The 18,197-nt window shown below is 29.1% G+C and overlaps 1 protein-coding gene across 2 annotated transcripts in view; it reads left to right on the top strand.

The window, feature by feature from the left end:
* The window catches only part of Kdm3 (Lysine demethylase 3), a 1,124,787-nt gene extending 1,110,255 nt beyond the window's left edge, over window positions 1–14,532 (top strand). For both annotated transcript variants that reach the window (XM_075365596.1, XM_075365594.1), the window contains exons 18-22: window positions 4,976–5,485; window positions 6,301–6,584; window positions 9,013–9,263; window positions 11,714–12,030; window positions 12,399–14,532. In XM_075365596.1, coding sequence (XP_075221711.1) covers window positions 4,976–5,485; window positions 6,301–6,584; window positions 9,013–9,263; window positions 11,714–12,030; window positions 12,399–12,668 — 1,632 coding nt within the window. In that variant the 3' untranslated portion in view covers window positions 12,669–14,532. The remainder of the gene's footprint in view (window positions 1–4,975; window positions 5,486–6,300; window positions 6,585–9,012; window positions 9,264–11,713; window positions 12,031–12,398) is intronic.
* The last annotated feature ends 3,665 nt before the right edge of the window (window positions 14,533–18,197 follow it).

The raw sequence follows: 18,197 nt of genomic DNA, 5'->3' as shown, positions 1-18,197 counted from the left end.
TCTAGGAAGTTTATTCAAATTCCATACTTTTGTTATTGTTAATTGTATTTTATTTTATATAATTTTACTGAACAGGTTTCTCATTTGTTGAATTAGAAAAAAAATAATTGAAAGAAAGGAAGGAAAAATTAAATGTTCAGAAACAATTGTGAAAATGAGCCTGAAACCAGACAGGAGTAAGAAGTATCTTCTGGATGTTTAAGGTGTATATTGGAACAACTTTATTCTCTGATGTTAGCAGAATTTATAAACGGAAAAAGAACTTCTCTCTATCCTTTCTATACATGTCCCCTATGAGAAGCTGTGAGCGTAGTTAATTTCTCACAGAATGTTGTTTGAATTCTGTTATTGTTTTACATCTTATTGATTCTGGTTTTGCTTATATCTGAGATACAAGTGGCATTAAATTAGAGTTACTCTTGTGTGAGAGTAATGATTTTAATTAGTAAACCCTTTGATGGACTGAATGGAGGTGTGCTTGCATATGGTGCTTAATATCTTGTGTGGTTTGGTGGAATGGGTTAGAAGTATGATGTGGTATATTTTACACTAATCAAGGAAAAAAATCAAATTATAAAATAAAAGCTATATTACCCAATATTCTAATGATACTTGATATTTAAATACAAGCAACATTTGTCCAATGACAAGAGATTTACAATTGATTGAAATAATTATCAGTTGATAGGGTGAAGAAGGATACCTTACTGAGCAGAATTTTCTCTTTGTATAATAAAGTGTTATAATTATTGCTTGTGAATATAGTGTTAGAAAAAAAATTGTAGTTGTGTAAAATTAAATTTCTAAATCTACTGATAGTTGTGAATTCAGTAATTGATAAATAGTACTGGGTGATTCAAAAAGGACTTCACAACTTTAAAAGCATATAAAAATTTTTGAGATAAAACAGATTCAGTTGAGGTCTCATTCATAGAAAAAAATACACTAGGGCTGTTCAAAAAGCAAGGCCAGACAGTCATGCGGATTATTACACACCTGTTTTGGTCATGATGTTTGTCATTTTAAGAAAAAATGGTCACACAGGAACATTAAAAAATTTTACTGCATTATGACAACGCACAACCCCACACTGTAGTTGATTTCTTGAATGCTTGCGGCATTACAACTGTACGCCATCCAACATACAGTTCAGATTTGGCCCCTTGCGACTTCTGGCTGTTCCCCGAAGTCAAGTTTCCGCTCAGTGGATAGAAATTCAAGACCAATCATGAGGTCATCAAAGCTGTGGAGGCGCACTGCAAGGAGCTTGAGAAAGATGGTCTGGTGTTTGTATTTAAAAAGTGGCAGCAACGGTAGCAAAAGTGTATTAAAACTGAGGGGTGTTACTTTGAAAAAGAGTATTAGATTTGGAAGACTAAATAAATATTTTTTCTGTAGAGCATTTTTATCATTACTTTTTTGCAAGCCTCTGTATATGCTTGTCACCAATATTCACCATCATTCAGTAATATGTAGCCTCCATTTGTAATGTGACATACATACCACCTGAAGTCGATTTCATTTCAGATTGTAGCCAGGAAGTCGAGTGTTACCTTTGCAGCTGCAGCATTAATTTGAAGTCAGCTCAACAAGATCAGCAGGCACTGATGTGAAATCTGAAACAATTAATTGTTTAAAAATGTATCATTGTCTGTAATTCTATCCATCTTTTCCACACAAAACTGCAGCCGAGTAACTTTTTTGTGATCTATGTTGTGTTGAACTATGGTTAGTTAGTATGACTTAAAGTGCAACAATTGTTTACATCATACTTGCGAAACAGTTGCTTTTGAAATGTGTGTCTCGTGATCAAATCAAGTTGATTTCTTCAGACTACATGCAAAGCTTTCTCTAGTTTTTTTCACAGCAGCTTTAGGAACACATGGGCGCCCTAGTGATTTTGTATGTTAACAGTACAACCTGTCTCTATAAAGCCTTGGTGCCAAGAGTAAATTGTATGCCTTTTAGGAGGTTCCCTACCATACTTTACGAAAATTATGTTGAACTGCAGTTGCGACTGCAAATTGTGAAAACCAAAACACATAGCTAGCATGTTACACACCAGTTAATTTATCCATTTTTAACAACACTGGTGAAGCTTTGATGGCCAAATTCAGTACTAATTAACTACACAAGTCAAAATTTGATGTGTTTTGCTATGAAATGAGACAACGAACCAAATCCGTAAGTTATCTCAATAAATTTTTATCTGCTTTTAAAGTTGTGAAGTCCTTTTTGAATCAACCAGTATTAATAGTGTTTATTTATCAGTAGTATTAATAAATTAGACATAAATACACGATTCATACTATATGATGTATAGTGTATATATATATATTTTTTTCCCTCCAAACATTATGTATTACTATCATATAATTAACAAAAATTTAAATCCATTAGACACAGTTCAATGAAAGAAAGAACACTCATCTCTGTCTAGCACTTTCAGAGCTTTAACTCATCAGCAGACCAATTTTTATAATATACACATAATTATGAATGAAAATTATGTAATTATAAATAAAAATATATTTATTTAAATAAAAAATAGTTAAATTTTCAATTATGTTATTAAAAAATTATTACAGTTTTATTTATAATTTGTTTATATTATAAAAATTGGTCTGCTGGATTTAGTTTGTAGGTTTTAAATATTTATTTTTTAATAGTATATCTATCTATATACTGGCTGATTCCAAAGTAAAAGTTCATGTAAACATAGGTCAGAAAACAGTTTTTCATGAGTTTCTGCTCGTGAAACATTTAGCCCTGCTTTCTGCTCACTCTGTGAAATTAAACTATTAAAATTCATGGGATACAAATCAAGGGGGTAAATTTGGTGCTTACTTTTGGTTTTTTTATCTAATAAATGGAGTAAATATGATGTCCCAGACCTCTTATCTCACTTAGGTTTGAAGAAAAACTGTGTAAAATATGAAAAGGTTTTGTTGAAAAATTCAGTTTTTTAGGTTTGGAAAAAATAACTTTGTTAATTTAATGATAAACAAATAAAAATTTCTGTTAACTTTGTTATAGTGTTCATTCCAGTAGAATGAACAGAAAAATCTGTAGATTCAAACATACATACATACATATGTATGTGTATACAAAGGGTTTCATGAGGAATCTGCAATACTTTACAGGTGTATTCCATTAATCAAAACAATGAAAAAAGTTTATATAAACATAGGTCTGGAAACGCTTGGTTAGTAAGCGGCAAGCGAAAGTTTTTCGCCTGGATCTCAGCTCCCTCAGTGAAATGAGGTAGTAATGAAATTTTTTGGAGATAAATTGAGAAGCAAAATAAATGGCTTTCTATAGTTTTTGACCTGAAGAATTCAATAAAATAAGTGTCACAATTGTATCTCCTTTAGGTTTTAAGATATTTGACATAAAACCCAAAATTAGGGGTCCAAAAAACAACTTTTTAATATTTAGCTTAAAATAACTTTCTTAAATAAGAAATAAATGCATAAACATTTTCTACAAAACTAGTAGAGAACTTAATTCTTAAAAAAATTGATGTAATCAACACTGAATACAATGTTTTCAAATTAGTTTTTATTGAAAACCGAATACATCTAAATGGTTATGAAAACTAAACACTGCAGATGAAAATTTAAATTATAGGCCTATTTATCTCAAAATAATTTTAACCAAATGTTCAATTAAATATTCAAAGTATTTTTCATTTAAATTATTTAATTTGATAAAAACTTAACAGTGAGTATTAAATTAGCTGCTCAAAATGTCCACCTCCATTGGCAGTATACATTTCAGTACAACAATTTAAGGACATCGCTGCTTCCTCCAACATTTGTGGGCTGTTTTTATTTCTTGGGTGGCAACCTTGATTCTTTGTCAAAGTTAATCTTCATTGTTGAATTTTTGAGCTTACACTAATGATTTCATGTGTCCCCATACAAAGAAATCTAACGGGTTCAAACCAGAGGATCTGACTGGCTTTGCTATTGGTCCTCTTTGGCCAATCCACCTATTTGGGATGTTTCATTAAGATGCTGAGTTACACAATGATCAAAATGTGGTGGAGTTTCATCATGTTGGAAATGCGTAACTCTAAATGTTACCAGTGGAACATCCTGTAAAAGTATAGGAAGTTTATTTTGAAGAAAATTTAGATAGGCCTTCCCACACAGTGTTGTTAACTACTTTTTGACACCTTCTTAAAAATCTGACTCAGCGCTGTAACGATTTGAACAAATTCTTTGGGAATCCAAAAAAAAAAAATACTGTATAATTGTTTAAGTTTGTAAGTTTCTCGGTTAGGATATCAAAACTTAATCAAAAAATTATTAATAGTGGGATATAAAAATTAAACTTTTAATTTAGTATATTTTATCATTTATTTAAATATTACCTAAGGCAGTATAAATAAAAGTATTTTGTATGCTTTATCAGTGCTGCATTGGCTTGTATAGAACAGTCAATAAGCATCAAACCAGTCTTATCTGCTGCTTGAAGATCAGGGCCCTATTCCCAATCGGTTTACATGACCCCACTAAGTTTCATCAAAATTTGTTACGATTTGCATTTGTTAAAGTGAACAAAAAGGTTTTATATTTGCATATGTATGTAAACATGACCAGCCGCAGAAGCAATTTCCAGATTCTTTGGAAATCCACTGAAAATGTTGAGAAAAGGCTGTAAGACAAATTATGAATACTAAAGTGATTGTATTGGATGATGGATCATTATTTATATTTTTAAATTTTTTATTTTTCTTGTATTTTTTTATTTGGCATCTGTGCGTAGTACTGTTTGGCACAATGTCTTTGCACTGTGTTACTATGTAGCCAGTTATTAAATAATTGTCATAAGTAATTTAATTGGTCTCATTGTCCTTGATTGTGGGGTTTTTTTTGTAGAAACCAACATTATTTTCTTGAGGATAATCGTAAAGGAATGTTTCAGAGCTTTATAATTACATAAAAATGTGATTTTTTTTTTTTTTTAGCCTTGTGGAGTGAGTTGTAGTGATACAGATGAAGACAAAGAAGGTAATTTTTCAACATTACGAGAACTGTTGATCCGTCCATCACACAAATCAAACGGCAGCCGAACACCATCACCAGCAGCAAATAATAACAGTAATAGTAGCGGTACAGGTGTTGTGAATAATAATGGTAGTGGAAATGGGAATGGTAGTAATGGTGGAGTAAATAGAACTGAAATTAAACAAGAGACTGCCACATTTAATGACGTAATACATAATGTTATTGAACGTACTGTAAAAAAAGAAATTAAAACTGAACCAGACACAGAATCCAAAAAACCAGTTGATCCTAAACATTTTGTAAGAAAGTTTACCTTTTCACAAGATGAACGACCACCATATTGTCCTCGATTTATGACATTAACTGTTAGTAAAACAATGTATCCTGGAGTACCTCATGAATGGCTATGTGAAGGAAGATTATTACATCTCCTAGATTGTGAACATCCTGGAAACTATCAAATATTCCAGGTATTATAATTTTTTTTCAGTTACTGTTCATAAATGATATATCAAAGTAATGTGAAACTTGCACTGTAATTTGTGACTTACACTGTTGTTATTTATCCTTATTACTTTTAAAAAGGAAGATAAAATACAATACAAAATAAATTCATTATACTAAAAAAATGAAATAAATAAAAATTTAAATTTATATTTTTATATTGAATTGTTAATAAGTAAAAATGAATGCATTGTCAAATAATTTTCTTTTATATAATAAATTATAACTCTAGTGTAATTATATTAACAATCCTAGAGAAATTATTTAAAGTGCTTTTAACTTGGTTTGTGATTTTAGATAACATTATTTTCACTTATGTTCATACATTTTTTTTGGCACAGCATATAGAAATAACTATTTTTGTACAATTTGATACGTAATTAGGTAAAAAAAAAAAAAAATTTTAAAGTTTTAGTTAAAAAAAAGAAATGTTAAATTTTATTAAAAAAGAAATTAAAGGTGCAATATCTCTCTTTTTTCTATGTTTATATGGTAATTAATTCTTCTGTCATACCTGCAGTTTACCTTATTTTCTTGTGGTATGACTACTTTCTTGTGGTCATTAATACTTACACTAAGCAGTGGAACTGGATCCAGTATCTGTTTAACTTGTTATCTAAGGAAAACAATTTATTATAAGTTGTAGAAAATCCTTCAGATTTTCTAGGATAGAATGTAATTCTGTAATGCCATGTGTCGGTACTTACTATATTTAATATAATGCTATTGAGACGTTTTAGTAATGTTTTCAATTACTTAATAATTATTGTTGTGTGTACAGGACCAGTGGAAGAGAGGACAACCTGTGGTAGTTAGTGATGTCGCAAAACATTTAGATTTATCTTTATGGCATCCTGAGTCATTTGCTAGAGATTTCGGTGATACAAAGAATGATTTAATTAATTGCTTAAATGGTAACTTGGTGCCTCATCAGCCGATGAGAAAATTCTGGGAAGGATTTGAACATTTATCAAAAAGGTTAAAAGATGATAAAGGCAATCCTATGGTATTAAAATTGAAGGACTGGCCTCCTGGAGAAGATTTTGCTGAAATGTTACCATCAAGGTTTGTGCGAGCTGTTTTGTTATTATATCTGTTATTAAGTAGTAACTCATTTTTTGCTATTTATTTATATAAATAAATAAATATTTGCTTGTTTCACTCTTGTTCAATTATACTATAATACTATATAGAGATGCTAATTTCTTGTTAAGAGAATAGTCAACTCACATACAGGTTACTGTTCATAAAGACCTTGAACTTTTACTATATTAGTTTCTGAGAAAAATAAATACTCAGAATTAAAAGATTGTGTCAGTACATTTAAAACCGATGGTATCGCAATATAATTTATTTACAGGTAAAATAACTAAGAAAATTGCACTTGTTTGTTAAGTACTGTATTTTATTATCAGGTAGACTGTAACCGCCAATTAACTTGCATATAATTCACATTGAAATTTAATAAATAATTTAGCTTAAGAAGTTTGATTTTTATTGAATAAAGCCATTAAGTCAACTCTTGAATGATGAAAAAATTTTATGTGATCATTTTTAATTTCATATAGTAACTTAATGAGTGAAAGAACATTTTATCTTTGTTTTTAGTAAGCTATTGCTGATGCAAGTTTTATTGTGTGTTCTACTTTTCTTCTTGATGAACCATTATATGTTTGATGATTTCATTATCACTGAATCTTGGAATCTTCATCTTATTTTATTAGTCGGGTCAATTAATTGACCTGAGAAAACTCATTGAATGAAATTTTTCTCTTTATATTTATATGTTTATCACTTTATAGAAATTTCATAATGTTATCTCAAAGATACTATAACAGGTAGAGAAACACCCTGGAAGAATAAAAGAGGAAAAATAAAGAAGTATCTAGAAGAAATGACAGATGGATTCTTTCTAGAAAAGGATTTATAGAAAAGTTTAGAAGGTGCAAACAATGGAAATTATTATACTTTATCAGACTGCAAGGGCAGCAGGTAGAGTACTAATAGTGCAGGTCAGGCCCTAGACCTATGCATGGGGCCAGCAGAGTGACAATTTAAAGTTCAGTGTGCATTAAAAATGAGTTTCAGTATAGTGTCTGATAACATGAATGTGGTTTATAATAATTGCGATCAAGTGTGCGGTAACAAGACAAGTGTGAAGAATGCATAAGACTATTCCATTTCAGACAGTGATTAAACCTAACAGAAGTCCGCAATTATGCCTGATTACATTCGAAGATGGCCAGTGACCACATGAAAACAAGTTAATTAAAAAATTAATCTAAGCGTCAAATAACATTAGTGATTAATTAAGTTAACCGATAAGGTTGTGGTAATTTAATAGTAAGTAATCTTATCAAAGTATAATTAATTTTGTAGTAGTATGTTTTATGCTCAACATCAGCAAGTAACCTTTTAGTAACTCTCATTAAAAATTTCATCTTAGCAAATAACTCTCATTAAAAATTTGAATGATTATGTACTTATGTAGTACTGAATTTTGTTTTACTTACTGTATGATTCAGGAACACAGCTTTTTTTTAACAAATCGTAATTTTCTTCAAATCCTTTTTCTGAATAAATTGTTGGAATATATTTCCCATGAAAAACTAGAAATTTTTATTTATTGGTAAATCAACAAAATTATTATATTTCAAACTTAAAAAAGTGTATTTTCTGACCAAACGTTTTCGTGTTTTACCCTTCTTTATTTTTTTGGGAATTACCATTCAGGTATTACTTCAAGGATGATATGTATGAGTGTAAATAAAGTGTAGTCTTATACAGTCTTAGTTTGACTATTCCTGAGATGAGGTGGTTAATTGAAACCCAGCCATCAAAGAACACTGGTATACACGATCTAGTATTCAAATCTGTATAAAAGTAACTGCCTATTCTAGGGCTTGAACACTGGAACTCTCGACTTCCAAATCAGCTGATTTGGGAAGATGCATTTAGACCAACCCGGTGGGTTTTCGTGTTTTAGCCTGCTTTTCTTAAAATGTAAGCGAGATGGATCTCTTGAATCACTTTATTCAATTTCTTAGATCAAAAACCATAAGGAACCACCAAAACAAGAAGCAGAAAACAGGACTAAATTTTCCATAAGATGAAACTTTCTAACAAACTGTTTGGTGACCTATGTTTGTATGAACTTTTCAATATGAAAGGGATCAACCTATATATAATATATACCTACATGCAGATTTAGAATTAATGTTGTAACATAACCAGATGAATGTTTTCTATATATATTTGATTTATCATGTCATTTGAAAACAACTGTTTAATCTACTGTTTTTGGCTCACATTGACCTTACATGTCAGAAATCTAAATAAATAAGTGGATTTTTTTCAAAAGGAATGGCGATTTAAAATATTCAATTAAAATTTTAATTTGTTGGTTATTAGCTTATATCTAGCTAGCTAGTCAATAGCTTACTTTTAAAGTATTATATATTTTAAATTATCGACATTGTTAATATTGTTTCAGGTACAATGACCTTATGAAGGTTTTGCCTCTAGGAGAATACAGTCAACGGCAGGGAAGATTAAATCTTGCTTCTCGTTTGCCTGATTGTTTTGTTAGACCCGATTTGGGGCCAAAAATGTATATTGCTTACGGATCAGCTCTTTATCCTGATAAAGGCACAACAAACCTGCATCTTGATATTTCTGATGCTGTTAATGTCATGGTTTATGTAAGCATGCCGAAAGATGCAGAGAGTGATCAACATATTAGAGGTAAATTGATTGCTTACTAATATTTTAAGATTAAAAATAGAAAGTCATGATATTACGTAATTCTGTGGGCTAGCTGTTAGTGTTGTAGTGTTGTACTTATTGATTGAATGTATTGCAGAATTTCTGGTTAATTTTCAGATTTTTTAGAAATTTATCAGTGTAAAACTATACATTAACACGTGAAAATCAGAAAGGTTGTTTTTTAAATTTATGGATTATGCATTTATTAAATATGTTCATTAAGTCTCTTTGTTGCATTTGATTAGTTTTGTTATAAACATGCATTCTGAATTATCATTTTTATATTAATGCTTTCTTTTCATTTAAATTGTGCACACTGGATGGCTTTACCCATTAAAGTACATCTTATTAAGACATAAAAAATACATTAGACTTATCTCTACCTAGTTTGTGGATGAGTAGTATTCACTTCTCTTTCATCTGGAAGATAAGCAGATTTTCATATGCTATCTATCATATTCCAACTCTTAATTATAATCTTAATTGGGCTCAGCTAAGAAGTAAATAGATAATTATAACAGTCAATAAAACATGTGATCAGCTCTTAATTATTTTATCATATGAGCTTTGTGGGCTTTTAATTAAAAAAGAAAAAACTAGCTTTATTGGATCAGGTTGTTTTTAAATTATTTAAAAATCAAGCTGGTTTTTCTGATGAGTGGCTATTACAGTTAGTAATTCAAAGGGTAGACTGCACTTATTCTTGTCAGATTTCTATGGGAAGAAATACTTATTTACTAAGAGTTTTTGCAAGCATTGCATAACTATTTGGTCGGAAGAGATGTGAATATATGTCTTAAAAAATTTCTTGAAAAAAATTCATGTTTCTTTTAAAGAAAAACAGTTCTAGTAGTAAATTTAAGTAGTTAATAGTGGAATTCTTCCATAATAGTGTCATCCTAAATTGAATTTTTTCATTAGTCAAAATTTTCATTACTTGGATGCGAGCATATAAAGTAATCAGCCATAAATAAAAGTATTACACATCTTTTAAAGAAAGAAATTGCTTTTTATTTTGAAGGATTGGATAAGTATATGTAGATCTTAGATCAGATGAAAAATAGTGCTGTTTATAAACCAAACATGGTTCCCACAGGCAGGAAAAACCAGGAAATGTCATGAAACATAAACTTGGTCAGGAAAAGTCAGTTTTTAGAAAGTCAGGAAAACCTGCAAAGAATTTTAGAGAATTACATTTTCAGCGGTGGCTTTTCCATTAACAAATCTCTTGTGAAGAATTTGCATGAAGAGACAATAATTTATAGACGAAAAGTTTTTAAGCAATTGTAGATGTTGAAGGCAAAAGAGTTTTCATTACGAAAAAAATTCTCACTGCAGTAAGAAGCTCTAAAAGACTATATGAAGATTGTCTTGTAGAAAAAACTTCTCAAGAAGAACAGAATGCAATCCATTTCAGTCCTTGATATGGAAAATACAAGCGAAAATTAAAAAAACTAGAGGAGGAAAGGAAAATGTTGAGCTACAATGTTGGTAGAAGAAGGATAGCCGCTAAAATTAAACTTTTAGAAAAGGGCAAACCATTAGGAACCTAAAGATATTGAAGAAAGGTTGCCCTGTGTTTTATACATACATAATAATAATATATATGTAATCAGATCTCATAATTTTTTTTTTGTGTAGTGTTAGAATGACAAAATATTTTTCAAGCATATGTTAATAATGTTTGTTTTCTGTACAAATTAAGGTGTTCTGTTCTAGTTTTCCTATTTGTATTACTTTTAGTCAGTGATTGTAGTTTTCCTTTAAGTAGTGATGATACATATATTCTTTGTTAAATTGAAATTTGTGTTTCTTAGCTTTTTATGCAAGCCAAGTTATTAAATATTGTTTTTTGTTTACTTTGCAAAATGATGTAGGTTAGTTTTAGTAAAAAAAATTTAAATAATCTTAGGTGCCAATGAAATATCCAATTATTTTTATTAATTGCTTTCGTTTATTTTTAGTTAGCTTTTATTTCTTATCTGTGTTACTTTTAGTTACCATGATGTTCATTTTTATCCAAGATATATATATATATATATATATACTTTGTATGTAATTGATAAATTGTTTCAGTAAACAATTTATCACAAAAAATAGCAATTTTAAATGAATATTGTAAAAAAATTGATTAAAATAAACTTTCAAAATTAATGTAATAATAAATAATGAAAAAAGGTGTGAGTTCGGCAGCTGTGGGGATGGTGGAGGCTGCAAAAAATGTATATTTTGCAGAGTAAATGGCAGTAGCAAAACATTATGAGAGTCAGGGAGTTTTTACTAAATTGGTCAGGAAAAAAGAATCTTAAAATTCAGTGGGAACCCTGCCAAAAAATTGGTTAAAAATTAATCTTGATTTCAAGTAAAATGCTCTGATCTGTTACATTTGCTATTTATCATACTATTTATTATGTTTTCATTTTTTATAGAAGCCTTTAGGGCGATTGATGAAGCTGGATGTGACATTCTTACTAGACGACGGGCAAGAGAGAAAAGCGTTATTCCTGGGGCATTGTGGCACATATATTCAGCTCGTGATGCCGATAAGATACGCGACCTCTTAAACAAGGTTGCCATTGAACGCGGTAAAAGACTGGAACCTCATCATGATCCTATTCACGACCAGAGCTGGTATCTTGATGTTGATTTACAAGAGCGATTGTACACTGAATACGGTGTGATTGCCTACACCATTGTGCAGTGCCTTGGAGATGCTGTTTTTATTCCGGCTGGTGCCCCTCACCAGGTATGACTATGATTTTTCTTGCTATAAATGCATTTTTAATTTGTAAGGGTGATGTAGTTTATATTATCAGTTACAATTTCTAAGGGAGGTATATTTACTAAGTTATCATGTTTTCAATAGAAAAAACTATTTGTACTTAGGTTAAGTACATGGATTCAGATGAATTCAAATTTATTAATAAAGTATTATTTATATTCAAGTGTAAAATTTTGACGATTAAGCTTTTTAAAGTAAATGCGATTGAGTAATTTGCATAGTGTTAACTACCGCTTTCGTAACTAAATTATATTTTTCACTTAAAGACTAAAAATATCTTTATTTATTTATCTTTTTATTTATTTTCATTTTGTTATTGGTATTTTTTTTAGGTACGAAATCTGCATAATTGTATCAAAGTAGCTGAAGACTTTGTCTCGCCTGAAAATGTATCTCATTGTTTCCGTTTAATGCAAGAATTCAGAAATCTAACGAATACGCATTCTAATCATGAAGATAAATTACAAATTAAAAATATAATGTATCATGCTGTTAAAGATTCTTTATCGGTTTTGAGTGCCCAAGTGAAGGATAACAATTTACCAGAGATGAATATAGAAACACCTATTATTATTAAGAAAGAAGAACCGGACTCTTCGTGATCAAAAGCTAGATAAAAATGTTAGGCCAGTGTTGTAATAATAATTATTATATTATTGTAATTATCAGTGTCATCATAATTTTTTTTTACTGGCCACAAATGTAGTGAGGCAGATAATTAATATTTTGAGAGATGTGTTGTTTCGTCTTAAAATTTGCTCATCTGAATGTATTGATAAATATATAATATTTGTAAATTGTTGATATCGATAAAAACAAATTTTCTGGCTGTATTTAATAAAAAATAAGTAATTGTATTTTTTTGTCTATATATTGATATGGAACGTTTTAATATATACAGCCTTTGATATGTATTTATTTTGTTTATTATTATGAATGATTGTATAACCAGTGTAATTATTATATACAGTGTAATTTATATTTAAAATAAATAATTTTACACCTTTAATTGGTGTATTCATATCTGTTTTAAAATAAAATACAAATTTTAAAATTATTATTACTGAAGTAATTGTGTTAATTGGCTAACCGTAATTTTAATGACTGCATTTGTAGTAAGCCTCATTTTTTTTCACCCTTTACCAACACTGGTCTGGTTTAAATATATATATATATATATATATATATAAAATTATATGTATTATAAGTTTAATAGGATTTTTTGTTGTATATAATTATTGTAATTATAGTCGGTGTAAACTCATTCATTTTTTTTTTGTACTATTTGACAATTTTTTTATTGTACAAGAAAGTGTGCAAGAAAAAGGAGCGTAGTGGTATTATATCTAATAGTATATTTAATATTATTACGATTCTGTTGAATTTTTTCTTATTATAAATTGATGTGATCTAAATAGACAGTGTAAATAGTTTATAAGATAAAATATTATGAATATTGCTATTATATTATCATTATTATTACTATTATATTGCAACACAAAGTGATTGCGTAGCCTAACTAACTAATTATTTGTACAGTGTCTACTACTATTACTATTATTATTCTACTACTATTGTTATTATAATTATTATTGTAATAAGTAATCTTAACAAATTCAACGATACATTCTCAAGGCTTCTTAATTGGATGAATAAAAAAATTATACCATCCTTTAAGGAGAACCGTTAATTATATGTATATAATGTACAAATATATAAATATTACTTTATTATTATTACTATTATTATTATGGATTATAATTATTATAACCGATCCTGCCCGACTTTGCACTTTTTCTACAAAACAGTTTAATTAGCTGTATTATTATTGATTATTATTATTATTATTATTATTGTAAGTGTTATTAAAGTGTATTTTTCCTCCCTTGAATCCCCTCCTGAAGTGATTTTATAATATTAACAATTGTAGGGAGGGGTAAAAACGATCTCACTAAGTGTTTACAAATTTTGACTGTTAATAACAGAGTGCAATGTGCATTTGTCTACTGTGTAAATGGTAAATAGACTAAAAAGAAAAAAGAGAAAAAAATTTATTGTTTTATAGTCAAAAAATTTTACTTCCCTTGGTAATTGAACTGTTAAAAAAGAAGTAATTTTTTCAGATGGTACTTAAGTAACTGATAAAAACACAAATTGTACTTGTTACCAGTCATTACCAATTGTCTCCATGTATATTAAGATTTTTTGAAATAAGGAGTGCGATATAATTTCTTCAATTTTGTTTTTAATATTCTTTTCTCTGTGGAAAGAATAATGTTGGGTAGATTTTTATGTCCAGATTTTTTTTTTGTTCTTAGAAATGATTGTTTAATTGTATTTAATTTGTTCATAACAAATTTATTCTGTCCCATTTTCATAACTTTTTATGGTTAAATGGAAGTTGTTTATTTCTCATTAAAAAATAAAAAAGTGCTATTTAAATAAAGTGCCAATGTGGATAATGTAGTTTTTGTTTATTTTTCTGCTTCTCTTCTTCCTTACCTAATTTCATAAGTATTAAAAATTTATCTTTACTGAAAATGAATGTTTTTGGATGATTGAGCATTGAAAATAACAGCAAAAGTAGAGGTTAATTTTTGTTATACATGTGTGCGCGCGCATGTGTGTGTGTTATATCTCAAAAGCATAAACAAAATTCAGCACAATCCATCAAAATACAGAATCAGTAAAAGCTCTTACTTTATCTTTTTTTTTTTTTTCTATATATCAAAAGCGCTTTCGAGGAAATTTCTCATCTTCAGTTGATTAAAATTAAAAATTAATTACATATTGAAACATTAAGAAAACAAAACATAATTTTAATTTTTTTTTATAAACATGTTTGTGGTTAGTTAGTAATAGTTTAGTTTCTAAGTTAGTAATAGAATGTTTATTCACTATTAGATGATTGGCATTAGAAAAACCCAATTTTTTGTTTACATAATATCTAAAATTTTATGTAAATCTTACTTTAAATGATCTGTTAGTTCTCCCGATATGATTGTTGGGCTTATATGCTGGTTTATATTTTTCATAATATTTTATGCAGATATTATGAACGCTCTGTGTATTATTTGTAGGTTTCAATGTTGTTACGTTTTTATATTTTAAATTTTGTTTTTTATAAATATCAATATGCTTTATCGTATATTTTTTATTGCAATGCTCTCTATTCAACATGTTTGTAAGAATTTAATGTTGTGTGACCCTCATGGATGAATCAGTTTTTTATTAATAGTTATTTTATTTGCTGTAGGTTTTCTATATACAATATTCTTTTTGTTGATTTCAATATTAACATAAAAAAAATTATTTTTCTGCACTTGTATTTAAAATGTAAATTTTAAATTGTTATGATAAGGAGTTGAGTTTTTCAATATTATAGACGTTCATCTTTGTAACAGAAATTTATAAGATCAACATATCAAACCCATAATAGGATTTCATTGTATATGAGTAATACCATAAACTATTTTATTTTTCTATTCTTGGAAATAAATTTCAGATTGCCAGTAAAGGAAATCTCATCGGTAGAGTATTCTCTTCTATATAATATACATTATTAAATTCAAAATAAAAGAAAATTATCAATAAAGTTTTGGTTTATTTTTTACTATACAAATTGTATGTCATTACTTATCATTCTAGTATTTTTATTTGTCAAATTATTTAATGTATATTACATTTATATGGTATATCAATCTTAGTTCTGCCATTTTAGAAAAAATGTCATATAAAGACAGAAATTCGCCACAAACATGTTCGTATTCATATATTTAATAATTTTGTTCATTTTAATTAACTGTTGAGGAATTTTTTTGAAAGCGCTTTTTAAGATAGAGCTCTTCTTGATTGGATTGTGTTACTAAATTATTTACAAATAATTAAATATTACATTTATTGTCAATTGGGCAATAGAATGTATTATATAATTTATTAAGAAAAAAAATGATATGTATTATGCGGGTGTATGAGGCCAACTGTCTGATGTTATTTATTTTCCAGATGGTTTTACCGGACCAAAAAACTATTCAAAATTTATCCCATTGTAACACTTATAAATTAAAAGCAGCTTACTCTACATCAACTTATCAAAAAATATAGTTGAATATCAATACCTGACCAGATTGAGCAAAGTTATGCAGAAGATTAATGTAGCAGTTTTTTCCAAACAATAGGTGATTACTTGGCATTCAGATTAACTACTGCTTAGATAGTTTGGAAAGTAAGCACCAATTAGCAAAAATAATGACAAATATTTAATTAAAACAACCATTTGCAAGGGGTAAAATTATACTAGGATAAGGAAGAAGTGTGTTATAATAATTGGATTAATGCTGAAAGAGCTTCTGTCTCAGGAATTTATACCTCCTACTATTTGCTTTCTACATCTTGTTTGTTTGTTTTATTTGTAAATTGTTTAAATTTTTTAAATGTCCATGACCTTCCACTTTCAATAGTTATAAAATATGCCAGCCCTTGCAGAATCATGCACATTTCAAAAAATTTTCCTGCAATTTAAAAAAAAATTCAGTGCATGGTATATGCTCAGCATATATAATTCTTCCCATATGCATTGTTTCCTACCATCCTCCCATTCTAAAACTAGTCAGTGGTGGGGTACCTCTTCCACCCCTTAAAAATTTCTATTAATCTCTCCTCCAGGTCGATCCAGCATTATTTTTTGATATTAAATTAGACTTTGGTTTGGGAACCATACTGGTACAAAATCAAAGGTGAGTTACGCCACAGCCATTTTGTAGATCAATACCCAATACCCAATAAGTTGTATTTACATGTACAGCGCCATTGGTCAATTTAAAGGTGACCTTTAAATTGTTAGGCCCTATTTCAGAAATTCATTCTGGTGAGAGCAATCGAACATGTTCAGATATCCTTTCTGAACTCATTTATGCCAGGTCACTTTCTTCTCTACTTTAATACAATCTGGAAATTTATAAACATTCTTTACATCTTACCGGTGTCGCCTTCAATGTCGTCATTCGGGTAGTAAACTGAATTGAAATAGACTAGGTTCTTTTAACTTGCAAGGGTGAAATTTCATCCTGTCTCTTTGTTTTTACTATCTGTGCTTTGTGTAACACTTGACCACTCGTGCGTATCCCAAGTATGGAAACCGTATATATCAGTTTTTAATCCAACTTGATGGCCTCTTTTAATCCTGGTATCAAGTATGTTATTTACATGCGACTATAATGTAGCTCCATGATTCGCTTCAGTACAAACTATTGCATTTGCATCATTATTGGCTCTTATCAGTACCAATTCCTGTTTCACTCTATTTATGACAAGCTTGAAATTTTCAGTGAAACCCAAATGTCTGCAGCAGTATATTAGAGACTGAAGTTTTCTTCTAGATTATTTGTCGTTGTTACTGAACACCCAGCTGGCATTTTCAACCGCTCTTTTGTGACTGTCTCTCAACGACAGCGTATTCTTTATGGTGCTGGTCACCGTTCAATTTTTAACTGATCTTGCTGAAGAAAAATGACATGATTGCATTGTTTGCCAACTTAGCTTTAGTGGCTTTCCTTTTGTCCTGACATTCAACACCCCTTCAACATGTAGAAAACTTTCACCAGGTAATGTACATACATCAAAGGGATTCTGATTTCATCTCCATTATTGAAAGTGGCTGAAGTGTACGGGGAATTTGTGTGATACTGTTTAACATGTTGACTGCCATGCATTTTTCAGTGATAAATCCTCTCGGGGTCACTATTTTTGAACAAACTTAAGGTTATGTGACAAATGGTTCACAGTAACTAGTCTGTAAAAATGTGTGGCCTGTGGTAGTATGTGTTAGCCAGTCTGTATCTCATATATTGGGTAAAATATAAATATGTTGTAAGCAGTTATAGTTGATACATATATTTTATGTTGCATATAATTCGTTATTGCAATTTAAGAAGAAATATAACGAAACATTGTTATTGTTCATAGTCTATATAAAAATTGTATATTTACAACTGTGACATATTGCATGATAGGTTATGTTTATGCAAAGGAGGTTCTGATGTGTTGTGACCATTGTCTTTTACTATATTAATTTTAATCCCTTACTTTATTTCATAAAACTGTAATTCAGTTGTTAGTGATAATTTCTGTAC

The sequence above is a fragment of the Lycorma delicatula genome, chromosome 5, assembly GCF_047948215.1.
Source record: "Lycorma delicatula isolate Av1 chromosome 5, ASM4794821v1, whole genome shotgun sequence".
Lineage (NCBI taxonomy): Eukaryota > Metazoa > Arthropoda > Insecta > Hemiptera > Fulgoridae > Lycorma > Lycorma delicatula.
This window is presented reverse-complemented; position numbering and strand designations above follow the sequence as displayed.